The 25384-nt window shown below is 34.3% G+C and overlaps 12 protein-coding genes across 12 annotated transcripts; 1 reads left to right on the top strand and 11 right to left on the bottom strand.

Moving 5' to 3' along the window:
• Nucleotides 1-177: 177 nt before the first annotated feature.
• PPL_01451 (Trehalase precursor) lies at nt 178-1335 on the bottom strand (the record flags this gene model as incomplete). The annotated part of the gene is made up of 1 exon (XM_020572459.1): nt 178-1335. The coding sequence occupies one exon, from the start codon at nt 1333-1335 to the stop codon at nt 178-180; it is 1158 nt and encodes a 385-aa protein (XP_020437602.1).
• A 76-nt stretch (nt 1336-1411) lies between these two features.
• prmt5 (protein arginine N-methyltransferase) lies at nt 1412-4507 on the top strand (the record flags this gene model as incomplete). Its single annotated transcript, XM_020572458.1, has 7 exons — nt 1412-1440; nt 1552-1577; nt 2128-2183; nt 2317-2661; nt 2730-3194; nt 3284-4273; nt 4355-4507. The coding sequence occupies 7 exons, from the start codon at nt 1412-1414 to the stop codon at nt 4505-4507; spliced, it is 2064 nt and encodes a 687-aa protein (XP_020437601.1).
• Nucleotides 4508-4792: 285 nt separating this feature from the next.
• On the bottom strand, nt 4793-6409 carry PPL_01449 (uncharacterized protein; the record flags this gene model as incomplete). The annotated part of the gene is made up of 3 exons (XM_020572457.1): nt 4793-4812; nt 4857-5625; nt 5717-6409. 3 exons carry the CDS (start codon nt 6407-6409, stop codon nt 4793-4795), a joined length of 1482 nt encoding a protein of 493 aa, XP_020437600.1.
• A 753-nt stretch (nt 6410-7162) lies between these two features.
• PPL_01448 (EPS15 domain-containing protein) lies at nt 7163-9507 on the bottom strand (the record flags this gene model as incomplete). Its single annotated transcript, XM_020572456.1, has 2 exons — nt 7163-8893; nt 8971-9507. The coding sequence occupies 2 exons, from the start codon at nt 9505-9507 to the stop codon at nt 7163-7165; spliced, it is 2268 nt and encodes a 755-aa protein (XP_020437599.1).
• A 97-nt stretch (nt 9508-9604) lies between these two features.
• Nucleotides 9605-10441, bottom strand: PPL_01447 (EPS15 domain-containing protein; the record flags this gene model as incomplete). The annotated part of the gene is made up of 3 exons (XM_020572455.1): nt 9605-9739; nt 10024-10346; nt 10435-10441. 3 exons carry the CDS (start codon nt 10439-10441, stop codon nt 9605-9607), a joined length of 465 nt encoding a protein of 154 aa, XP_020437598.1.
• Nucleotides 10442-10857: 416 nt separating this feature from the next.
• PPL_01446 (uncharacterized protein) lies at nt 10858-11531 on the bottom strand (the record flags this gene model as incomplete). Its single annotated transcript, XM_020572454.1, has 3 exons — nt 10858-11094; nt 11206-11364; nt 11466-11531. 3 exons carry the CDS (start codon nt 11529-11531, stop codon nt 10858-10860), a joined length of 462 nt encoding a protein of 153 aa, XP_020437597.1.
• Nucleotides 11532-12142: 611 nt separating this feature from the next.
• Nucleotides 12143-12729, bottom strand: PPL_01445 (cytochrome b5-like heme/steroid binding domain-containing protein; the record flags this gene model as incomplete). Its single annotated transcript, XM_020572453.1, has 2 exons — nt 12143-12235; nt 12478-12729. 2 exons carry the CDS (start codon nt 12727-12729, stop codon nt 12143-12145), a joined length of 345 nt encoding a protein of 114 aa, XP_020437596.1.
• Nucleotides 12730-13956: 1227 nt separating this feature from the next.
• PPL_01444 (uncharacterized protein) lies at nt 13957-15776 on the bottom strand (the record flags this gene model as incomplete). The annotated part of the gene is made up of 4 exons (XM_020572452.1): nt 13957-14048; nt 14739-14833; nt 14895-15033; nt 15107-15776. The coding sequence occupies 4 exons, from the start codon at nt 15774-15776 to the stop codon at nt 13957-13959; spliced, it is 996 nt and encodes a 331-aa protein (XP_020437595.1).
• A 278-nt stretch (nt 15777-16054) lies between these two features.
• On the bottom strand, nt 16055-21349 carry PPL_01443 (uncharacterized protein; the record flags this gene model as incomplete). Its single annotated transcript, XM_020572451.1, has 3 exons — nt 16055-16312; nt 16421-20080; nt 20150-21349. 3 exons carry the CDS (start codon nt 21347-21349, stop codon nt 16055-16057), a joined length of 5118 nt encoding a protein of 1705 aa, XP_020437594.1.
• Nucleotides 21350-21776: 427 nt separating this feature from the next.
• Nucleotides 21777-22646, bottom strand: PPL_01442 (uncharacterized protein; the record flags this gene model as incomplete). The annotated part of the gene is made up of 3 exons (XM_020572450.1): nt 21777-21843; nt 22151-22217; nt 22316-22646. 3 exons carry the CDS (start codon nt 22644-22646, stop codon nt 21777-21779), a joined length of 465 nt encoding a protein of 154 aa, XP_020437593.1.
• A 399-nt stretch (nt 22647-23045) lies between these two features.
• On the bottom strand, nt 23046-23378 carry PPL_01441 (uncharacterized protein; the record flags this gene model as incomplete). The annotated part of the gene is made up of 1 exon (XM_020572449.1): nt 23046-23378. The coding sequence occupies one exon, from the start codon at nt 23376-23378 to the stop codon at nt 23046-23048; it is 333 nt and encodes a 110-aa protein (XP_020437592.1).
• A 250-nt stretch (nt 23379-23628) lies between these two features.
• On the bottom strand, nt 23629-25087 carry PPL_01440 (uncharacterized protein; the record flags this gene model as incomplete). Its single annotated transcript, XM_020572448.1, has 5 exons — nt 23629-23847; nt 24159-24273; nt 24359-24462; nt 24547-24841; nt 24912-25087. The coding sequence occupies 5 exons, from the start codon at nt 25085-25087 to the stop codon at nt 23629-23631; spliced, it is 909 nt and encodes a 302-aa protein (XP_020437591.1).
• Nucleotides 25088-25384: the final 297 nt, after the last annotated feature.

Genomic DNA, 25384 nt, shown 5'->3' with positions numbered 1-25384 from the left:
GCGACATTATTCAGATACCTCAAAATTCAATTCTAATTTAATAAAATAAAAAGTTATAAATATAAAAAAAAAACATACATATAAATAATTACACACACAAATCTTTTTTCACATTCCTATCTCTATTTCTTTGTTGTTGTATAGAAATATATACAAAAACAATTTATTTATCATTCATCATGATGATGAACATGCACTATATTTTAATTTAGAACCATAAGAGTTTAGTAGATACAATGCTACACCGTTGGTCCAACCAAAACCATCTTGAACGACATATTCACCTCCACCGCCAGGTAGCCCAACTTCATTGACATTGTATTTCTCAAACATCATTCCGCCTTGAATGGAAATAGTCGATGACCAACCACAATAGTTCGTTTGTACCCATCTCTCGATTAAATCTAATGCCATGTCTGAACCTATCGAGCTGTTAGTGGAAAACAACGCTTCAATAATGAAATATTGCTGTGGTGACCAAGAATATGGGAAATCCCATTGTTGTCCGGAATTTACAAGTGATGTTGGTACTCCACCTACATAATCCATGGAGATTGAGAACATTCCCTTCACTATTTCATCCATTACGAATTGGGTGAAATAGCCAATTGGTTGTTGGTTTTGCAGACCAGCCCACAGAGGCATGTAATTGGTAATAAAGTATTGTGTTCGCTGACTGCCAGTGCTGAGATCATAGTCATACCACTGATAGTCAACTTTACTCCACATTATATCCATCATTGCTTCCGCTCTCTTTGCTGCTTGACTGGAATAATAGCTAGACATTGAAGTATTTCCAAACATAGAGTGGAATTTCGATAGTGTTTTCTCGTTGGCATAGAGAATAGAGTTTAGATCCACTGGAACTATATTAATAGTTTCAATTGAACTTAGGTTTAAACTGCCAGAAGCAAACCATTTCGTTGAAAAATCCATTCCTGATTCTGCGGCGGCAGCCAAAGAGCTATAGTAGAAAATTCGTTGTTCTTCTGTCATTGATTTTGCACCTGTGTAATCTTCATAGTAGGATTCCGGACGTGGTTGAGTACTAGTGAAATTGTACAAGTTTAGAGTATGAGTTCCAGGGTAGTTTGGTGATTGTATCTGCACGACACGATTCTCCATCCAAAATAGATATTCTTGATCGAGAATTGGAAGAAGTTCTGCAACCAACTGGATGTCTTCGGTTGCCGTGAAATATTCCTGTACCATCTGAGTGAAAAGTGGTGGTTGAGAACGATTGAGATAGTAGAGACGACCACCATTCGGAATGAATCCAACCTGTTTGAATACCGATGCAAAGTTTAATAGCATTCCACGCGCTGTCGTTGTCATGTCTGAAACGAGCAGACCTTGAATCATCCAAAAGCTATCCCAATAGTAATACTCTCTGAACCGACTACCTGCAATAATGAATGGATACGGTACCGATATCGATGAGTAACACTGATCACACAGCCCAGTGTGATTGAATGTTCGCGAGAGATCTCGCCATTTAGTGTGAACCGACTGTCCAAACACTCGTAGCTCAGGTGATTTGATCTGAAGTAGAAATGGCGGATACGGTACCCAATCTGGTGGATTCATTTGGACTACTTCATATCCCGCCGGATAAAAGTTATCAGATACGAAACCACTGATATCGGTTGGTGTAGGACCACCTTTATTATGGGTACCGTTCATCAACGCCTGGAATGATTGCAGCACCTGTTCCAGTGAATACTTCAATGGCATATCAACAAAAGTCTTTGAATCATTGAATATCTGTGCCAACTGTACTGTTTCCAGTAGCTGTCCACTACAATAAATTGGATGACTGCATGGTTGTGATAATGATCCACCAATAAAAAGTGATATTACACTAAAACTAAATAAAATATAAAAGTTCATACCAATATATAATACAAGAATGAATAATAATAATATACAAATAATAAGTATTACAAATAAAAACAAACAAATAATTATAAAAAAATAAAACACAAAGATGAAAAAAATAAATGAATTGATTTGGCAAAAAAATAAACTTAATAAGATATTTTGTTTTGATGGGAAAAACAAAAAAAAAGTAACCACCAGGATTAAAAAAAATTAAAAAAATCGTATTTAATTTATTTTATTTTAAAGGAATCTTAAAAATCGCTTTTAATTTAAGACGATTTTTGGAACAACATTGGTTGAATGTTTTAAAAAAAACTAAAGTTTTGTTTTTTATTTTATTTTATTTTTATTTTTTGTAAAAACATTCAATCAAAATGATTTTAGCATGATTAGTCAGAAAATCTGTTTTTTTATTATAAAATTAGTTTTATTTAGTTAACTGCAGTTTGTTTTGTTCACTTCACTTTGATGTCGTCAATGAACAACAACAACAACAACAACCTAAACAGAGAACATTACCCATTTTCATGTGGTATTGAATATAATGATGTGTGTGATCTAAGGAATGAGGTTGATAATGCCTATGATACTGGATTTGACTTTCTGGCAGTTCCAATTGCACACCCACGTAACAAAAGAGATATTCGATTGGATCAACCTTTCACAAGATCAGATCTACTTTTGGAGTCTTCACAATGGAAGTCGGTTATAGTTGCGAAACTATCTCCATGGTTACATGTAGATTCATTAGATATCACAATTAGAAAGACATCTATCGATGTAAGTAGTAGCTACTAAGTAAAAGTTAAAAACAATAATAGTAACATTAACATGTTTTTTTATGTTAGGCAATGAAACAAGAGATATCATGGGCAGCACATTTAGCAGTACCAGCATTGATGATACCGACACCCACCAAATCGATATCACCTTTTTATGCTCAGATAATCAATCAAACACTAAGTTCCTTGACCAACATGCGGTTGTGGATGAGAATACCGTTAACTACACCAGAGTTGTCTTTGGATAGAAGTGAATCGGTGGCCGATGAAACAAACAATGACAATTCATCAGTAGCACCAGTAAATACTTGGTGTATTTGGAATGATTTCAGGACATTGTGTAATCAACATCCATCATTGTTTGTAGTTTTAGAGATGACAGCTGACCTACCTTCACCTTCGGTCATCAATCAATGGCTAGGTGAACCAGTGAAAGCAATCATCATACCAACATCGATTTTCGTAACCAATCCAAATGGATATCCATCTCTAATTCAAAAACACAGAGAGTTTCTTAGAAAGATATTCAAGGTAAATAATATATAATTGCACAATCAATGAACAAGTAAAAGCAAAAGTTAACTAGTTTTTTTACTAATAACATCTATCCTATCTTATAGTATAATATTCAATTCATTCTATCAGGTTGTGCTGAAAATATGCAAGATTATTTGAAATATATCAAGTATTTACATGAGAATCAAGAACCTATTACAGAAGTGGAATACTTTGAACAACCTTACTTGGATTATTTACAGATGCCGTTGCAACCGTTGATGGATAATCTCGAGTCGCAAACCTATGAGATCTTCGAAAGAGATCCCGTCAAGTATTTAGAGTATAAGAATGCAATTCGTAAGGCACTACTCGCCACAACCACTCCCGATTCGCTCACCACTGTTATGGTGGTCGGTGCTGGCAGAGGACCGCTTATCAAATCGGCAATTACAGCGTCACTCGAAGCCAGTCGTAAGATCCGTGTGTTTGCCGTCGAAAAGAATCCAAACGCCATTGTCACACTGAGAAATAGAATAGTGATGGAAGGATGGCAAGAGATTGTCACCATCATCGAGTGCGATATGCGTTACTGGCAGACGGAGGAACGCGCCGACATCATGGTTTCAGAGCTACTCGGTTCGTTCGGTGATAACGAACTGAGTCCCGAGTGTCTTGACGGCGCTCAGCGATTCTTGAAACCCAACGGAATAAGTATACCGACTTGGTACACCTCGTATATCGCACCGATGTCATCGTCGAAACTCTACAATGAAGTGGCATCTCATACCAGTCTAAAGCATTTCGAAACTCCCTACGTGGTGAAAGCACATAATTTCCATCAGATAGCAACCTCCAAACCGTTGTTTACATTCACTCATCCCAACCCAGAGGTTACCAAGACTATCGGAGAACAAAAGCATTCGTTACAACCAATAGTGATAGATAACGATCGATTTGAAACCATTGATTTTTCAGTGGAAAACGATACAATGCTACATGGATTCATCGGATACTTTGATTGTTGTTTATATGACGATGTTCACATTAGTATAAACCCTGCCAACTTTTCAACAGGAATGTTCAGTTGGTTCCCAATTTATTTCCCCATCAAAGTAAGTGTGATAGGAAAAACACTTTTTGATCAAACTATTTCCTTTACCGTTTATTAATTATTTTTAATCTCATTCTCACAGGAACCAATAAATATTCAAAAAGGAAACAAGATAACATTGCAATTTTGGAGAAATTCAAATCGATCAAAAGTATGGTATGAATGGACTGTTACATCACCATTAGTCGCACCCATTCATAACACAGGAGGTAGATCTTATTGGATTGGTTTATAAATAAAATAATTTAAATTAATTTATTATTTATTAATTAGATTGATTACAAAAAAAAAAAAGAAAAAAAAAGAAAAAAGAAAAAAAAAAAGAAAAATATAATTATATATAAAGGTTATATAAGTGTAGGATAAGGAAAAAAAAAAAAAACAAATTTAAAATCACCTATTAATGTGACTCCAATTCGTATTTCCAAAATTAGGGTTGTTGTTTTTGTTGTTGATGATGTTGGAATTGTTGGTGTTGTTATTGTTGTTGGAATTGATTGGCCTCCACAGATTATTGGTGTTAATGTTGAGTGGAGCACTCTTTTCAAAAGAAGGTGTGATTGTCATGGACTGAGGTATTTTACTATCGAAAAATCTTAATGGTCCTCCGGTTTGATTGTCACAATCACTTGATATGTCATTATCTTCATCGTCGTCGTCATCTCCATTCTCGCTTTCTTCAGAGTAATCTTCATAAGAGTTGTTACTGCTGCTTGTATATGAGTTACTGAAGCGTGATTCTGTACCATAGAGTAAATAGGGTGCCATTGGATTGCGAGATCTGACCACCACCGACTCTATCGGGGAAAGTTGATATGGCTGTCTGGTTGCACATGACAGTATGCTGCGTGGTGGCAATGCCAATTCATCATGATCATGCTCCTCTTCGTTCCAAGATGAATTGAGTTCTATCAACTCGGGTTCATCCTCTTCGAATATCTTTAGTTGTTCAAAAGTAAGTTCAAATCTACTAAGATCATTATTATTAATTTGTTGTTGTTTTCGATTTGATTCTTCCTCCTGTTGTTGTTGTTGTTGCTGTTGTTGTTGATACAATTTGAAATCAGGTTTGGAAGGTGGTGTCAATGGTGACAGCTGTGGAGTTATTTGATTATGATATTGTTGGTGAAGGTGTTGTTGTATACTGTTTGGTAGATGTGATCGAGGTGTTGAGCAATGCGAAGAAGAAATAGCTTGTCTTGGTGTGATTGGTGTCGATGTGGCTGATGGTGGTAACAGCAGAGGAGAAACAGGTACAGAAGAAAGTGGTGAGGTTGATAGATTAGAGGCAAATGGTGAGTTTATTGATTTATGTAAATGAGGTGATGTTGGAACAATGTTTTTATCGTTATCCTATTGTTATTGTTATTATTAAATTGTTTTGTTAGTACCCAAATTTTGAAATGTATTGAAAATGTCAATATAAAAATCTTGATCAACTTACGTCTTTTCGAGACTTGAATATCTTTACATTATTGTGGTCATCTTCATCATTGTAATCATCGTCATTGTAGAAATGACTTGTGAAAGTAGAGAATGAGTTTGATAGTGGGGATGTTGAATAATTGGTAGTTGCCCCTTTACTATTTAAATGATTTTGATAAAATGTTGTGTTTTCTTTTTTTGACTGTGATGCTGATGAGTTTGATGATGATGATGTAAAACTATTATTATTTATATGACTATTATTATTTAAACTATTATTATTATTATTAATAATAATATTTTTATTAATGCTATTATTATTATTATTATTTAATATTCCTAGTTGCTCAATATCCACAATGTCTCTTGATCTCTTTTTATTATATGAAAACGATGATGCGGAGGAGGAGGAAGAGGAAGTTGGTTGAACTTGATGGTGATAGTTGCTATTTAAACTATTAATATTGATGTTGATATTAATATTGTTACTAGTGATACAATTATATTGGTTTGTTGATGCTGTTGGAATAAGTTGAAAGTTATTTACACTATTATTACAATCTATATTTGATTTGGTAGTTGTTGCCGTAGGTGTTGTAGGTGTGCTAATACTAGTAGCATATCTACTACCGTGATAGTAATGATTATTGTGGTGCAACGGTAAGCCTGTGGTGTTGACTATCATTTTATTGATTTGATGTTGAGAATCCATTCTATTTTATTTTATTCTATTCTTTTCTATTCTTATTTTATTTTATTTTTGAAAAATATAATAATAAATAATAATAATAATGATAATAATGAGAATGAGAATGAAATAAAAATAAATAAATATATATAAATAATAAAATAATAAATAAATAATCTATATCTATCTATACAATACAATTGCACACACAAAACTCTATCTTATTTTTTTTATATTTTTTTTTCTAATCAAATAATAATAATGATCATTAAAGTGAATATTTATATATTATATTTTATTATCCCATAACAAAGATCAAACGATTATATTAAAAAGAGTATACAATAAATAGATCTTGTACAATAGTATTGTATACCTGTTTTTTTTGTTTAAAAAAAGTATAGAATGTAAAAAAAATAATAAACTTTGAGAATATAGTAATTTAGTTGGTATTTTTGTTTGTTTGTTTGTTGTTATTAAATCCTTCTTATAACCCTATCAAAGATAATGTTTACATTGCTTTAAAAAAAAACAATAATAATAATTAATAAAATGATAGGATAGATAATTAGAAAGGAAGAAAAAAGAATAAAACTTGTATAAAAAATTTAATTGAAATAAAAAAATTAATTTTTTTCATTTTTCATTTTTTTTTGCAATTTTTTTTTTTTTTGAAAAATTTTTTTCAATTTTATTTTTTATTTTTTTTTTTGATTTATTTAATTTATATTGCATTGCATTGCATGGTAATGTTTGTTGGTTCGTTTGATTAATTAATTAATTGTTGGTGAATGGAGAATCATCGAAATTTGAAGAGAATGATGCATTGTTGTCAAAGAACAAGTTACTATTGTTATCAACAGAGTCCATCGTTGTTTTGGTGGTCACTCCGAATGGTGTCGAACCAAAGAGATCATCGGCATTAACAGAGTTTGATGGTGTATTGAATGGTGTTTCTCCAGCGTCTACCTTGATGCTAGTGCTTGATTGAATACTTGAGAATGTATCATCGAATGAATCTTCAAATCCCATTTGTACATTTTGTTGTTGTTGTTGTTGTTCTTCTTCTTTTGAGTCGTTATTGCTTGTAAAACTTTCGTCTTCATTAAATACATTGTTGCCAAATTCAACTGGCTTATTATTATTATCATTGTTTGTTGTGGAAGTTGTTGTTGTTGTTGTTGGTGATGTAGTAGTGGTAGTAAAGAAATTGTTATTAGTTGATACATTGGTGGATGCTCTGTTGTTTGGTTGTTGTTGTACAATAAATGATTCACGTGTTGAGAATGAAGTGTTTGAAATGGAAGTGGTAAATGGATCTTTGGCAGATTGGAAAGATTCAAAAGTATCGAAACCACTTGGTTCACCAAATGTACTGTTTCCAAATAGATTTGAACTGTCGTTGAATGACAAGTCCGATCCAGCATCTGCTTTGTGTGAACTCGAACTATTGTCATCACCAACCACATTAAACAAATGATTCTTCTCTGCAGATCCAAATGAAGAGAATTGATTATCATTGAAATTAACAAATTTGCTATCATCAAAGAAGTTGTCATTTGAGAAAAAGTTGTTTGTTGCTGCTGCTGCTGCTGGAGTAGGTTCTGTATTAGAAGATGTCGTCGTCGTTGTTGTAGTTGTTGATGTTGTTGGTGAAACAACAGTCTTTGTGGCAAAAGGACTATTGTTATTACTACTACTGGATTCAGTTTGTGTAGCTGTAGTTACAGGTGCATTTGAAATTGGTGATTCTGTTGCTGGTGGTGTAGCAGTGACAACGTTTGTTGTGTTAAAGAGTGACCAACCATCATCGAATGCTGTTGTTGTAGGTGGAGAGTTGAATGAAGTTGTAGTTGTTGTAGTAGTAGCAGCAGCAGGAGCCACAACAACACCTGTATCCTTTGTACTACTACCACTATTGTTGGAAAAGTTGCTATCGGATGACTGATTAATAGCTGATTGTTGTACTTTCAGTTGTTTAAACTCTTCGTTCAGTCGCTTCACTTCGGCTTTGGCATCGTTGATCGCTCGGTTAGTCTGTTGAATCTCATTCTTTTTCTCGGGTTTCTGTGACTTGACAGACTCGATCGCCAACTTTAGAGTGGCGATCTCCTGGGTGTACTTTTCCAGCTCCGACTGCTTGTCGGTGAGATCTCCCTGTAGCAGCAAGAGTGTTTCATTCTCATCGTCGTACTGCTCGGATTTCTCCTGTAGCAGCTTAGTGACCTGTTCCAACTGTGACTTGTACGATTTGATATCGACACGTGTCGACGATATCTTCTCTTTGATCTCGATGATAGTCTGCCTCTGAACAGCAAGCCTCTCCTCGTGCTCTCTAATCTCAACAACAATATCCTCAAGCACCTTTGTATCTGCTTGCAGCTGTTTATTCAACTCAATAGAGATAGCCGATTCCTCAATGAATTGCTTCTGTAACTCTGCCAATGATTTCTCTCGCTCCACAGTTTGTTGTCTAACTTTTTCTATTGATTCTTTAGTATGAGTTTGCTATAATACAACAATTTTGTTCAAAATAAAAGTAAGTACAATTGTAAGTAAGTTTGATAATTCACAATGTTACTTACACCAAAAGATTGAGTTGGTGATTGAAGATTAGCTTGAATTTGTGATGGTGGTGCCATAGCTTGCTGATATCCTTGATCAAATTTAAATGAATGTTGATGATGTAATTGTGGTTGTGGTGGAGGTGATAAAATTGGTTGTTGTTGTTGTTGAATCGGTTGTTGTTGTTGAATTGGTTGCTGTTGAATTACTTGTTGTTGCTGTTGTTGTTGTTGTTGTTGTTGTTGTTGTTGTTGTTGTTGTTGTTGTTGTTGTTGTTGTTGTTGTTGTTGTTGTTGTTGTTGTTGGAAATCATTTTCATTTGTTGGTGATGTCATTGATACGGGTGTTGTTGCACCAACGATCGGTGTTGTATTTGAAACGATTTCATCTAAATCAAAGTCATACTTTCCACCATGGTGCGATTTCGCTTTCTCGATTGAATCGATTGTGGTGGTGGGCGATGTCGGTTGGAAGTTGGCTTTCGAAGACTCCAAGAGTACGGGTGGCAGCGTTGGTGGCAATTCTTTCTTTTTCTTGCGTTGCGCAATCAGGAACATTGCAATGACAAACTTCTGACGGTCCAAATACTGCTCTTGATTGTAATCGGCCAGGTCCCAGATCTGCTTGAGATCCATCACGGGCAGTCCCGACTTTTCAAAGATCAACTTTGCTTGCATTCCACTGACTTTGCCGTTCTGTTGATTCTTGTTGAATGTGTCCTCGTGGATGATTCGCTCGGCCGGTGGAATCAACCACTCTGGCACCTTGGGTGACGGTATTCCAATGTTGCTGATGTACTTTGACGATTGGAGAAGTGAATCCGGCAACTTACTGGGCAACTCATATCCCTTGAGAATCGAACGAATCAGGAATGTCGCAATGATGAACTCCTGGCAGTCGAGTTTTCTGTCACCGTTCAGGTCCGAGAGGAACCAGATGTGACCGAGCAGCTTTCCTGGCAGCCCCGATGTGCTGAATATCGCTTTCGCCTGGTCTCCCGAGATGAATCCATCGGCGTCGTCGTCGTTGCGATTGAATATATCCACGTAGCTTGACTTCTCGTTGGGTGTTACCACCCAGTCGAATGGCATCGGTGCCACCTCTTGCAGTTTCGGTGGTGGTACGACTGGCATCATTCTGATGCTGTCGAGCGATATAGGTGCACCCAACTGAGCCAAAGAAATCAACTTTAGCGCAACGATAAAGTCATCGATATCCAACTTGCCATTCTTAACATCTGAAAGCATCCAAATCTCACCGAGCGTTTCATTCGGTAACATTGATTTCCTAAAGAAAGCTGCATCTGTAACACCAATCTCACCGTCTCTATCTAAATCCGCCGATTTAAATAACTCTTCATAATAAGTTCTTTGTACAGGTGGAACTTGTGATTCCACTTTACAACAAAACATAACAAAAACATAAAAAAATATATAAAGTTAGTAATAATTTATAATACTACTAAATTTATAAAAAAATCTTACCTCTCATTTTTTTTTTAAAAGTGTATATATCTATCTATATTATTATATTATTTAATTGAATTCAATGTTTGTTTTAGTAAAAAAAAATAAAGTAAAAAAATAAAAAAGTGGGTAATAATTTAATTAATTTGATGTTTTTATGATATTGATGATCAAATAGTTTCAAAAAAAAAAAAAAACAAAAAAAAAAAGAAATTAAATATTATTTTTTATCGCGACAAAAACAAACTGAGACATGATCGATATCTTTTAAATTAAATTAATTTTTTTTATTAGAAATATATATATATGTGTAACTAGTTATACTTTTAAATAGATCTTGATTTGTTTGGTTGGTTTGGTTTGGTTTGGAATCGAAAATCAATAATTATCTATTTTTTTCTTTTTTTCTTTTTCTTTTTTAAAAATTTTGATTGATTTGTTTTAATAGTAGTTTCCAGATGTATCGTGAACCAATTTCCATCTTAGTACCAACGCAACGATAGCACCAAACAAATTAATAAATAGTAATACGGCAACCGGTGCGTAGTAACCTGCTGAATTTCTTGAACATAGGAAACTAAAGTTGTTACCCTTATCACTGCAATCTGTTAGATCCAATGTTGTTACGATAATCTGAGCAACTGCAAACAATAACATAATAATCATTACAACTGCAAACTATATATTATATTATATAAATAATGATGATTTCTTGTTTGTTAATAACTTGTTATGATGAACCAATCGATTGGTTGATTGATTCATTGACTACTTGATTGATTGACATACATATAAAAGTAAACCTCTGTTCTTCTTGACAGCACCAAAAATACCAATGAAAGCCAAGAAAATCAACAGCAGTGCTGATATTAGATATATGGCAAATGCAACCCAAGCTGAATCATCGACTGCATATTTAAGATAGATCCAATAAGGTACAGTTAGACCCTGTTGTTAATTTGAAAAAAAAAACAAAAGATTTTGAGATTAGTGAGTTATTCTTTCAACATGTTGATGTGATCATCAACCAAGTACAAAAGTGGACTTACAATTAATGCTATCGCACAAAAGATAACCATAATCCTCAAAAACATTTCCATTTTCTTTTCACCCATTTTTTACTTTGTTATTACTTCTTTTCTCTAACTAACTATAGTTATGTATGATTAGATTTATTTATTTATTTATTTCTTAATTTTTGGTTTTTATTTTTTTTTGTTTTTGTTGAAGTTATTGGTTGTTATATTGTTTGGTTTTGACTGACTGATGATGATAATATATTATATATAATCAAAATTATATTATAATTTTATATTGTGATTAAAATTGTGTGTTTTTGTTTTGTTTTGGTTTGTTTTTTTATTTATTATTAGTCAGTTTGTGTGGTGTTACAGATCGTGTTTAGTAAGTAATATTATAATTGTTTTATTTTTGCTGATGATGATGAGATTGAATTGATTGATTGATTATAGTGGTGGTGATATTTTTACAATTAAATAAATAAATAAATAAATAAATAGATTTATATAAAAATGATCAATATTTTTATTTTTGTGATTGATAAATATAAATTTAAAAATAATTCAAAAAATAAAAAAGAAAATAATATAAAAAACAACAGAACAACTGACACCACAAGTTTTGACAATCACCTGATTGTAAGTAATTTCAGGCAAAAAAAAAAAAAAAAAAAAGGTAAAAAAAAGCCATAAAAAAATTTTGGTTTTCAAATAATATCAATGGTGTTGGTGGTAATTGATGTTTGATTGACTTGTAACCATTTTGGTAAAGGTAACAAGTTTGCTTTGCTTTGTTTTTTCTATAAAAAATAAAATAATATTAAAATATATTACAGGTTGATTTATTATTTCTTTTTGCTCAGTTCGCCGATATAATATTTATCTAGCAGTTTGACAGCATCGTAGCTATGACCAATATCTTCAAATAAATAGGTTGCATCGGTGCCCGCTCCACTCTACATTTTATCAAAGTTATGGGAATATATTAATTAATTAATATAATTGTTTTGTTTTGATTTCAATCTCACTCCTCTCAACTTACCAATAAAATACTACCACCGGGATGTTCGTTGAGAAACTCTGTTAAATTATAAACTTTATCGTAAAGGACCATCCACAGATCGTTTGCTTTGTTGTGTTTCTTAACATCTTCAATTGTATAGTAGACTTGTGTAGGTGGTGAGTGTATATTTGTATTGTTGTTTGTATCGATCGTAAGCATGCTGCTACTGTTATTCTTTGTTGGAGAGCTACTACTAAATGTGTTGCTTAAATAAGAAGAAAGTATATCCATTTCTTCTACCTCTACTCTTTTTACTTTTTTTTTTTTAATGTTATTACAAAGAATTTAACTTTAACGACAAAAATAAAACAAAATAAAACAAAATAATAAAATATAAATAACAAATTTGTTATTATTATTATATATCTATTTATTATATTATATTATCTGAACATAAAATAATAAAAAAATAATAAATTTTGAATCTATAAAGATAGAGATAGTTTGATAGACAGAAAGTAAAAAAAGAATCGGTAACTAACTAAACTTTAATGTTAAAGAATGAAAATGGAAATTGAATCATATGATATGATTCAATTTCGAAAAAATGTAAATAAATAAATAAACAGTAATTAAAAAAAGGTAGGATGCACTTTGGTGTGTGTGTGTATGGTTAGTGTAAATGGTCACTGTTTTGTGAAAAACTATTTTGGAGGGTAGTTTTATGGTGTATTGTATTAAGATAGATAGATAGTGGGTGAGATAAAATCACACTTAATAATGAGGTGTTTAAGTTTTTAAATCGTTATCTCTCTAATAATATCAATAACAATATAATAATAACAATAACATATATATCTATCTTTCTTTAACTCTTTTTGTTATTAATTATTATTGTACAAGAATATTTATATATTTATTTATTTATTTATTTATTTATTTATTAATTGAATATTTGAAATTGAACGATCTATTAAAAATCAAAAAAGAACAAAATTTAAATTTAGTAAATTTGGATTTATTCTCTTGAGAAACAGAAAAAAAAATTAGTTTTGTGCTTTTCATTTTTTTTTAAAAAAATATCATTTTACTTACATCTTTTGATGAAACCATTTCATTTCGGTGAGATCTATTCAATCATCCTCCGGGTTGTCCTTTTTGAATGAACACAATAAAGTTGGACGGGCTTTACCTTTTAAATATGCTTCGGCAATAGTAACCATGTTCAAACAGGCATTGAAATCGCGGTTGATGTAACACTTTGTCTCTCCATCCAAATAGTATTTGATAACATAAGAATTAGGATCATCCGGAGGAGCTTTGACTTTGGCGGCTTTATACACTTCTTTTCGTTTGGCATCTGACTTTTCTTGAACTGTTACTTTGGTACGAAAATCTATAATTTTATTTTGTGAGAAAACAATAAAAATAAAAATAATTGTGAATAAATGAATGACTTTAAATAAGCGCTTTATATTATATTTCTTGGGATATTATATTCGTCGAAAAGGTAGGTCTTTACTCTGGCACCATATCGAAAATGAGATCTTCTATAGGTCCTTTTAAGGTCAAAGAAGTCCTAGAGGATGATTTCTTTAAAACTATTTCATCTGTTATCTTAGATAAGATAGATATAGTGAGGTGGGTAGTTGCTTAAAAGATTTTCCTCCTACAAACCAAATCATTATAATACTTATAGTCATACTGGTAAAATGTCAATCGATCAACCCAACATGAATACAAAAATTCATACAAGTGTAGATGAAATAGTATTAAAGAAATCACTTCTTTACCTTAAAAGGACCTATAGAAATCTGTGACATAAATAAATAATTAAAGAATAGATAAATAAATATTAAATAATAGATAAAAAGATAAAGAATATAAAGATAAAGAATAAAAAAAAAGAATAGCTATAATATTTTAAAAATGTAAGAAATAATAACTATTAAATAAATTTGAAGATTGTAAAGGAAAAAAAATTAAAATGTAAAATTAGGTTATCAAGGTAACAAATGAACAGTTTTGTTGAAAACAGTTTGAAAACTTGATTACAAAGGTTTTTTTTACCAAGAATTATGGATCAAGAAAAAAAAAAGAATTTTTGAATTATATCTAATATGATTTGTATGATAATACCAATAAATTTATTAAATATTCTAAATCGGGATATTTTTTTGATTCCCACCGAACCATTTGAAAAAAAAATGATCCAAATGGTTAAGTTTTAAAAAAAAAAAAAAAAAGAAATCATTTTTTTTTTTAAACTCTTTTGTTGTGATTCATGTTTTCACATTTACCAGTGTTGTTGTTGCTATTGTTATTGTTGTTGTTATTGTTGTATTGATTTTTTGTTGGTATAAAGTTAACCTGACTAGAGAAGAGTTGTAGATATCTGTTAGCAATAAAAATAGAATAACAAAAATAGAATAGAATAAAATATTTTTAATAGTTACCGATCGTTCTGATATTGTGGTGGCACTTGATGATAGATATGTGGTGGAAGTTGATTGTTTTGGTCATAATATGGGTTGTATGGCAAAGGTATCAAAGCAAATGATGGTACTTGAAAATATGGTGCTTGACTCACAGGATCTAAAGATGAATAATAGGATTTAAATAAGTTTTTTGATCAAATCTTAATTAAAAGAAGAATCTAATTACTTACCATAGTAGATTTGTGGATAAAAATAGATTGGGTGATATCCCTGAGGTGGTGGTGCATTTTGATTCTGGATTGTTGTTTGATGTGGATTTGCAGATACATAGTTTGGAGGCGATGATGAAGATGATGTTTGATGTAATTGAGTAGTATTATTGTTTTTAAAGTTCTTTTTGAATGCTTTTGATTTGGTTGATTTATAATTATATCTATAATTATTGTTGTTGTTATTGTGACTGGAACCAACAGATTGACACTCGAATGCATCACTCAAAGAGTTTAGTGAGTAATCGATGACATCTTGGCTGTTGAGCGGTGACTCTGGTTGTTGAAGTTCATTTAAATTCTCAAAGGTATTGCATTCTGTTTTTATTGGTGTATCATCAGTAGACGATCGTGGACTGTGAATGGTATCACCACTCTCCAAAGATTTTGAGTTTTCAGTATTTGGAGAAGTAACAAATTCAAGGGATAATGTTGTTGGAGCAGATGTTGGAGTAGTTGTTGAAGTAGTGGTTGTTGTTGCAGTCTCTGTCTCTACATTTTTTATTGTCTTTGGAATATAGGATCTTGGTTTCAAATAATTTTGATTTTTGTAGTTGGTATTATATCTATTATTATTCTTGTATTGATACTTTTGATTTTTTTTATTGGGAGGTTGATTCTCTGATTCCATTTGTTTGTTGTTGATAATTGTTGTGTGAAGTAAATAGTAAATATTATTTATATTAAAAAGAATATGTCAAAAGTTTTAAAAGTATATATTTGTTTGTTGTAAGTTGTTGTTTGTTATCATTATTTTTAATACTATTATTTATTTCTTAGTAATTATACAATAAAATTAAAACAATAAAAAAATAAAAAAACAAATAAAAGGATATATATAGATAATTTTACTTTATATAGACAAAGTGGTGGTAAGGAATAGGTTTATAAAAATATTTTATATTTATTTTATTGTTCTCTAACAGTATTTTCAGCGATTTTACTATCTTGATCGATTTGATGTTTGACTAACAATGAATTGAGTTGATTGTAACGACTCATATTTAAGAACAAAGGTTTTCCTCTCTTTAAATTTGGATCTTCTTCTCCGTGGTCATCTAAATATGGTGAAATCCAATAGGTCTTTCTTGGTAAATGAACCATCAAAATGGAACTAGATTTAATGAGTAAGAATATGCAAGTACCTGCATTGCATCTCTCAGCGTGCTAATAATTAGATTATAAATAGGAATGAATGAATGAATGAGTGAGAATTAGTTTATACTGAATATGAATAACTTTAAATTAATTAATTAGATTTAACAAACTACTTACCAAAATATATTCATTCTTTTGATCAAAGAATCTCTTACAACATCCACCAAGACAACATAGAGTACCACAGATCAAACAGAGAGCTTGTGAACTAGAGATTGTCTTGCATTGTAAACATGGAACGGTTGAGTAATATTGAGATAGTGCACTGTAGTTTCTCTCAAGATTGATAAGCAGGAATGGATTTGGTATTCTTGGTGTTGAGATAATTGAAATTGGTGGGGTGTACAGTTGAATTTCATTATTGTTATTGTTGTTGTTATTATTATTATTTGAATCTGATGCGTTTGGTTCACTTGAAAGATAGATTGCATAGGATGACAATATTTGTTCTGACCATTTCGATACCAATGGCACAAGACTATCAGAGTGAGTGATCAATGTGTTGATAACATTGATCAGCTGTGTTTCGAATGGAGTTGACAACTTGAGGTAGTTCATCAGGTATTGAGTTTCCGCAGCTTCGTCATTGAGCAATGTCGATTGTGGTTTCGGTGGGTTGACATTGAGACACGCGTACAAAATCAGCGACAATCTTCTCAAAAAGACAAGACAACCCGAACGAATTTGATTGCTCAGGTGTTCTGGCATTGCGCTGATGGTTTGTTGATTCTCGTTCGGTGTTGTTATCAGTTTGTTCACCTCGAGGATGAACATCTCTGAGATCTGTGGGTTCTCTTCGAGTGTCTTGAAGTGAGAGAACACCGATTGTGTGAGGTAGGCATCAAAGAACATTCTGACCATCATGTAGAATCGATTGTTGGCAGTGACGGAGCTGTCTTGTACCGAGGTTCTCAGGTAGAGTTGAACAAAGTTGTGGAAGAGATCCAACGAGAGGAAGGGTGGGAACGACTCCATGTCCAACTTTTGTTGTTGCTCTTGGTTCTGTTTCTTCTTCTCTTCGTCGGTGGCTGGTTCGAGTGTTGGCATTGGCATGGCCATCTGACCGGATATCGATTGCCACAACAGCTGATTCTCGTATTGCAGCGGCTGGTGAGTCTTGACATGTGCAACACTGACACGGAACAACGAGCGAATATCGACACGATTCGATTCGGTCATTCTAAACAACATGTATTCACTGTTGACGTTTGGCTGGTCGTCGTCTGGCACTCTTATGGCAAGCTCAGTGTCGGCGATGGTCGAGGCAATGGCAGATCCAATATATGGCAAAACCTTGGCATTCGATTCAGAGTTGTAGAAATTCAGCTGGTAACGAACACTGTAAACTCTCGATGCAAACTGCTCGATTGCTTGCTTTACAGGTTTGAGTGATTCTGTGTTGCTGTTGCTCGATTGGTCGGTTCCAGTCAGTGACTTGGAGACCGACTGCAAGAAGCTGTTATAGGAATCCAACTCAGGTGTTGCAGCAGTGGTTTGTGTGTTGAATCCACTGTCTGGAATGACAGGAACCAAAGCATTACCGAGACGACGACACAGCACACATTGGAACTCACCTTTCTGGACATCAACAATCTCTTCACCTTCATAGTTTTGATTCTTCAATAGCGACCAAGAGTAATCGGTGAAGCAATCTTCATGAATTTGATGTCCACAGAATGACATGTGAAGGTTGACCGATTCCTCAGTGTTTCTAAATACTTCTTGGACACTGAACTTGTCGGACCATGGATTTCCACAGACCGGTTCGGTCTTATCCAAAAACTTATCCATAACATCATCCTCGAAATCGTCTTCAAAGAATGGATTATCAAAGAGATCATGAGGATGTCCATGACCACCACCAACACCGTCATCTTCACTGTCGTCGTCACTAATATCATCGTCATCTCCTGGATTGCCGTCACCAGCAAAAATAGTAGCAGTTCCATCGCCATGATTAGTAATTCTACCTCTCATATCATTTAGGAAACGTAATACTTGTTCACCAGTTGTGAAGTTATTATTGTTATTCGAACTATTATTATTGTTATCATTGTTATTGTTATTATCATTGTTATTATTATTTTTGTTATCATTGTTTGTTGTTGTTGATGTTGTTGTGGTTGTGGTTGTTGTTGTTGTTTTTGGCATGATTGGTCTAATTTCACCATTGGCAAACTCATAAATGATGTTGTCGTCCAATTCATCATCAGAATAATCGTCTTCATCCATCGATGAGAAATAATCAACTTCATCTACGACATTGTACTTATGATGATGATGATCGTGATCATCATACATTTCGTTGTCGTCATCGAGATCTTCGTCACCGTCGTCATCTTCGTTGTCGTCATCGTCGTCGTCGTCAGTGCCATTGTCGTCGTTGTCATCGTCATCGTCATCGGAGGTGTCATAGTAACCGTCTTCAACATCCATCTCGTCGCCATCACCAAACAAATCCATTCCTTCACCGTACATATTGAAATTCGATAGTTTGTTCAAATAGGAAATGGCTTTGCCAACTTCATCGTCGGTATCGTCGTCGTCCGATCCCATATCGACATCCTCGAGATCCTCTTCGTCCATTTCATTCTGACCCAAAAGATCGTTCAGAGCATTCTGAATGTTGTTTTGTGCGTTGATATTCGATGGTGTATTTTGGTTCTCTCTTCCATTCTCTTCCTCACCTTCCTTGCTATCTTTCTTGCTCTGAATGAGATCCTTCTTGATGGATTCAGTCATTCGCTTGTTTCTCTCCTCTGCGGTCATCTTGGAGAGCATCAAGACCGACGATGGCTGGATGAATGCAACTCTACCCATTGGCCGTTTGAGTGAACCGGCTTCTCTGCACAGCGCACAAGTGTGAGTGGAGATCTGTCCGTCGACCACCAAAAGATTGGAGTCTACCTTTTCTGCCTTCTTGTCCTTCGATTGCGAATTGATATCGTCTTCATCCTCATAGTCTTCGTCGTCCTCATCGAATTTGAAAGCGGCTTGTTGCGTTTTCATTTGTGCCAAGATGGCAGCTTGTCTTGCTTTGGCCAAACGTTTCTTCTCCTCCTCTGGATCCTCGCGTTTTCCAGGTGTGCTAAGATTCTTCTTGGCTCTGATGGCTTGCCAGTAGTTATCGACGGTTTGCTTGCAGGCATCGTTGTTCTCCATGAGAATATTGAGAATGTTTTGAAGTTGTTGTTTGTGATCGCCATTGATTCCTTGGGTGGTACTCAACTTGACCAAAAGAGTCATCAAACTCATCTTCTTGTTCTCCATATTGACTTCAAAGTTGGCGTTGATGAAAATATCGTTGTTTGAAGGGAAGTCGATATCGGTAGCGAGTGAGTCGTGACTTGTCTTTTGTTGCTGTTGTTGTTTCTGTGGAGTTGTTTGTTTTTTGGGGGTGGCCGATGCCGATGGTAACTCGGTTACCTGTTGTTTCGAAAGCATGGTTTGTGTTTGAACGACACAAAGCTCCAAAGCATGGAGTGTATGAGTGAGCAATGTTTCTGTTGATTTCTGTGAGTTTACCAAGTGATTTTGAAGCACTGTGAAGAGAACTTGGTGAACTGCTTTCGAGCATAAAATAGTATCGATTGGTTCCATACATGGCAATGTCTTGTAGGTCATATAGGTTCCACGTGAAATATTGGATTTGGTCTTATTGTTAAACTCTTGAAGTCGCTCCTCAGCAGTTTGAAGATCTTGAACATTGTAATGTGCGAAATATGGATCAAACTCTGCCCAACATGATTCTTTCAATTGATATTTTCCTTGTTCAGTCTGAAAGAAGTATAAATGAGATTAGTAATCTATAAATATATTTCCTTTTCTTTTCTTATCTTTTCTTACCTTTTGTGGAGTTTGGAAAGTTGCAATTTCATTTAGAATCTTTTCGAAATCTGGATGTTGAATTAGATTACTCTTGACGTTTCTTAATAGTTGTGAATGGGTGGCATCACCAAGACATAAACGATGAATCAATTCCTTACGAATGATTTCTTGAGCTGTCATACCAATCAATGTCTTGTTAGTCGATATCATAATGATGAATTGAATGAAATCCTCTGCCAAAATCTTCTTTTTGTTAAATTCATCTGCTTGCTTTTTCTTTTCCTTTGCTTCTTTTTCTTGTTCTTTTTCCTCTGCTGTCTTTACTCTTGTTGTTGGTGTTGTAGTGGTTGTTGTTGTTGTTGTTGTTGCCGCTGGTGTTGTCTTTACAGCACCAGAACTTTGTCTGAGTGCTTTACTTGGTGTTGGGAATGGAATGGCCGACGATGAACTCGATGTTGGCAATTCAATTCTGAACCAATCTTGTAAGCTGTACTCGGTGAGCGCCTGACTGAAAAATGGATTGGCACCCATCAAAACCGAGCCAATCTGTATCAAAAAGATGTCCAAATCGTAGAATCGCTGGAAGTGCAGACTGAGGTACATCATTGTTTGGAGTTGCATGTCTTCCTCGCGACCGTGAGCACGCCACAGTCCAGCCTTGATCTCGCCGAGCGCAGCAATCAATCGCAGTGGATGTGCAATCGAACACTTGGCATAGTCGACCAGTGAGATCATGCTGTTCTCACCGATGATACGCGAGAAGATTCCGTGGAGTCCACCGGCAGCAAAGAACTCGCTGGAGAGCTCCGAGATTGCCAAATGTACAAATGCTGCAATGCTACGGTGCAAAACCAAGTGGAAAGAGAATCCATCGGTTTTGGTAGAGTGCTGAATGATCTGTGAGATATCTGCTTGTTTTAACTCGAGTTTCTCTTGATGCACGGCAATCCAGCCGAGAATCCACTGTCCGAGCACTTGCGACGCCTGTAGAATGACTCGCTCGATTTCCTGACGGTTGCGACCAATGACGTCGAGCAGTGAGAACAGTGTCGAACTGAATGAAATATCCATGTTGAATGCGGGTGACCAGTCGTCGACGCTGGTTGGACGGTTTCCAATGTTTGGATTCATTCCCTGCGATAGTGACACCATTTTGAACCACTGAGACAACTGCTTGCCGTCTTCGACTACGGATCTACAGATGGCTTTGTTCGACATGATGAATCCAATGTCAGTTCTCAGACGAGTGAGATGCTTGTTGGTGAGCGCGGGCAAGTGAATAATATAGCTAAATTGTGGCGGTGTGAATTCCTCTTTGACTTTGATGATCTTCTGGTGTTTCTTCATCCATGGCGCGCGATAGATGTAGTAGCGCGTGAAAAACTCGAGAACCGTATCGATTACGATGCCCGACGAGTTGACTTGCAGCAGGAGATCGGTGACTGACGATGTTGAGAATACAGTGAATGCGGCGAGCAGCATGTGTTGTTTCGAGTCGAGTATGCATTGCTTGTAGGTCGGGATGACCGTGAGAATCATTGTGCGGGTCAGCTCGACACTGCCACGCAAGAATACACAAAAGTTGACGAATGCCAACTTCATTGAATCGTAGACCTCGTTGTGTTTGGTGGGGTGATAGAACTGCTCAAGAAGCGACGGCGAGAATGGCGATGGTGGCAACATCGCTGTCTGTGAGCCAACCTCTGTGTTTGCTAGATATTTAATAACAATCATCTTTACGACGTCACCGCGTTGCGCCAGTTTCAACAACCAATCCATATAGATTTCATAGGCGCTATCTGAATTACTCTCGAAAAACGAGTAAATCTTTTCGAAAACAAACTGAATAACATAACACAAAGATAATATAAAACTTTCTGGATATTTAGTGAGATCAACAATATCTTTAAGTTCTTTATGTTTATGACAAAATCTAGATAGATAAAACATAACAACAATCAAACTTGTTAGTTATAACAATCTTTCATTTTCATATGTTTATCAAATTTTAAAACTTACCCATTAATATTAAATGAAGATGGATCTCCACAATCACAAAAACCACCAGCAACACTTTGTAAAGCATCTATTATTAAATTTGGTTGAAAATAACAAATGTTAATATCTATCTATCTATCTATTCTTTTTGATTGTTAATCATATTTGTTTAAACAAACAACATACAGTCATGTCCTTTATGATCACCAGCATTGAAACATGCAATACACATTGCAGTTGTAGGGTCCAATTGACATGTTTTACATTTATAGGCAGTGTCACCAAAGTTCCAAGTGACATCGCATGTACCAAACTGTAACAATCCTTGATCTTTTAGATTCTTAAAGAATGGTTCAACGTTTGTAAGATCAGTGGATCCAATGATAATCTGATAGCACTGTTCCAACACGTTAATATAGAATTGAGGTGTTCCATTTTCTTTACTCCACAATTGCTTTAGATACGTTGGAATACTATTAGGATTGTTTAAAAGATCTTTTAATACTCTTGAATCCATATTTCCAAAAAGATATTTATTTATTTATTAATAATAATATTTTAAAAAAATAAACTATCTATCTATCTAATATACTAAAATAAAAATATATAAATATATATATTTATCAAAAAAAAACTAACTTCTTTAATTTATTATTAACTAATTGTTGATTGATTGAATTAAAACAAACAAAACAAATAAAAAAGAAGAAAGTTATTAAAGATAAGATATATATATAAATATGTTTTTAAATTTAAAATTAATAAAAAAAAAAAAAAATCAAAAAATCGAATGAATTTAAGAAAAAAAATTAAATAAAAAATTGAAATTAATTAAATATTGTTTTTTTTTTCTGGAGCCAATAAAAATCACGTTACGAACGACGAGTGTTTGTTCAGTGAAAAAGTGATAAAAATATTATTTCATTGTTGCTTTTTTTGAAGATGACGATGATTTAGCGGATGGTGAAGAAGGTGTGGGGTGTTGATGATTGTTTTTTGATGTTGTTGTTGTTGTTGACGGTTGTGTTGTTGGTGGTGGTGGTGGTGGTGGGTTGAGTGAAAACGGTCTGACATAGATTCCTTTGTATTCGCGTCGCCACCATTCCTCGCTGGAGGTGTTCGACCACTTTGTGAAACTGTACTTGTAGCGCAGCGCTCGGATGTAGCGCGGTGGCTGATCGACTGGGAACGGCGAGTACTCGATGAGACTGAGCACCTCTGGCGAGCCCTCGAGCAGTTTCACCAGCATGTGCATCAGCCACGGCTGCTGCTTGGCGTCGGTGTACAAGCCGGCGAACCACATCTGCCAGTCGAGCCGCGGATTGTGTCCGGGAAAGATGAATGGTGGCGGTCGCGACAAGTTGCCAGGCTTGTAGTAGAACTCGTACTCGCGCCAATTCTCGGCGTCGTAGCTGCCCTCGATGATCACTTCGAAGCGCTCGGTCGTCATCGTCGAGAACAACCCATAGGTTCCGCCGATATGATAGAAACTGAGCGCGTTATGCACACGCTGGATCAGCACCGGTACCGACTGGCGTTGTAGGTAGCGCGTCGTCGAGTAGATCGACGATGTTCCCACCAATATAAATACAAAGGGCACCAACAGATTCTTTGAGTTGATACTGGACAGACCGAAATCCGGTCGTTTCACTTGATACGATCGATTTCGCTCCTGTTCGAGATCCAGTAGTTTCTGTTTGAGAATGTTTGGTATGAAACTTGAGAGGAGAATCGAATCGTCTAGCAACAACACACAGAGAGCAATCGTGAGGTAGTTAAAGTAATGGTAGTTGCCAGTAATGATGATCATTACCTGCAAGAGAATATTTAATATACATGCAAAGGTCCGATAGATTCTCGGTGCAAAAAACAAAGGTGGAACCAATATCTCAATGCCAAGAGTAGCCAACGTCTCAAACTGATGAAAACTATGTGGTAATTGATGGAAATAATAACTCTGCAAATAACAAACATTATTAGTATATATATATATTATAAAACAAAGATTATAAACACATATTATACATACAAAAGCATTGGGTATACATTGAGTTTCATAATGATAACACATTGCCTGAAGAGATGACCAAATCGGTGTCAACTTTGAAATTCCACTACCAAACATTAATCTAAACAATAACCATCTTTATACATTACATTATGAATTAACAAAACAATTAGTGCTTTATGAACGAATGAATGAATGATAAAATTAATGAAATACTTTACTTTAATAGATATCTAATTGGTTGAGATGGTTTCTCATCATATTTCGAGTTGAAAGGTGATATAAAGATAGCTAAAAATGCAGTCTCTAAAAGTAATTGATCCCACTTTGTTGTGTTGAGTCAAATAAATAAAGTTAGTAGTTGTTAATATGTGAATGATCTCTATATTTATGATAAATGAATATTTACCTGATATGCATAGAATATCTGACCAACATCGACGATACAATAGTAAAAGAACCACATGAAACCGAGATAGACAGAGTGTGAGATCGTAAAGATAGAGAGTGCACTGAATATCAATCCACTAATGCATATCAGATGTAGAAGAGTATTAACACTCAGACCAAGTGTATTAATAAAGAATAACCATATGGAATTGACCTCGGCTACTGACGACGATGAAGAAGTTCCAACATTTGACTCGAGTATTGAAGTCAAAGGTAAGATACCATCATCACCAACCAAACCTTTAATTTGAATACTGTACATAATTATTGTGGATAGATTAATACATATTAATGAATATCATTACATATCATCGGATAACTTACTATGAAGAAAAGAAAGATATAAAGAATACAACCGATAGAATCTTTAAGAACAACCAAGTCGCTAAATAGAATGAGCTTTTTCTTTGCTTTTCTTTGAATGATTGCTTTTTCTTTTTCCACGGTTGTTGTTGTTGTTGTTGTTGCTGTTGTAGATTCGATTGTTCAGAACTAATCATATCTATAAACTTTGATGGTAGAACAATAAATAATTCATGTGATAATTTTATATTACAAATTTATTTTTAAGTTTTCTTTTATATGAAAAAATTTTAAAATATTTTAAAAAAATTGTTATTTTTAATAAAGTCAAGAAAAAAACATGTTCTAAAAATTCTTTAATAGAATTGTTTTTTTCTTTCTTCTTATCCTCGGGAACTCTCTCTGGGTGTTTATCATGTGAATGATTCGATTCTTTTGACCGCCGTTGTTTCCCTTCGAATCATGTTCATAGGAAAAGTTACAATGGTTGCACA

Source organism: Heterostelium album, assembly GCF_000004825.1.
Source record: "Heterostelium album PN500 unplaced genomic scaffold PPL_scaffold2, whole genome shotgun sequence".
Lineage (NCBI taxonomy): Eukaryota > Evosea > Eumycetozoa > Acytosteliales > Acytosteliaceae > Heterostelium > Heterostelium album.
The sequence above is the reverse complement of the archived record's forward strand: the minus strand, read 5'-3'. Positions and strand labels throughout refer to the sequence as shown.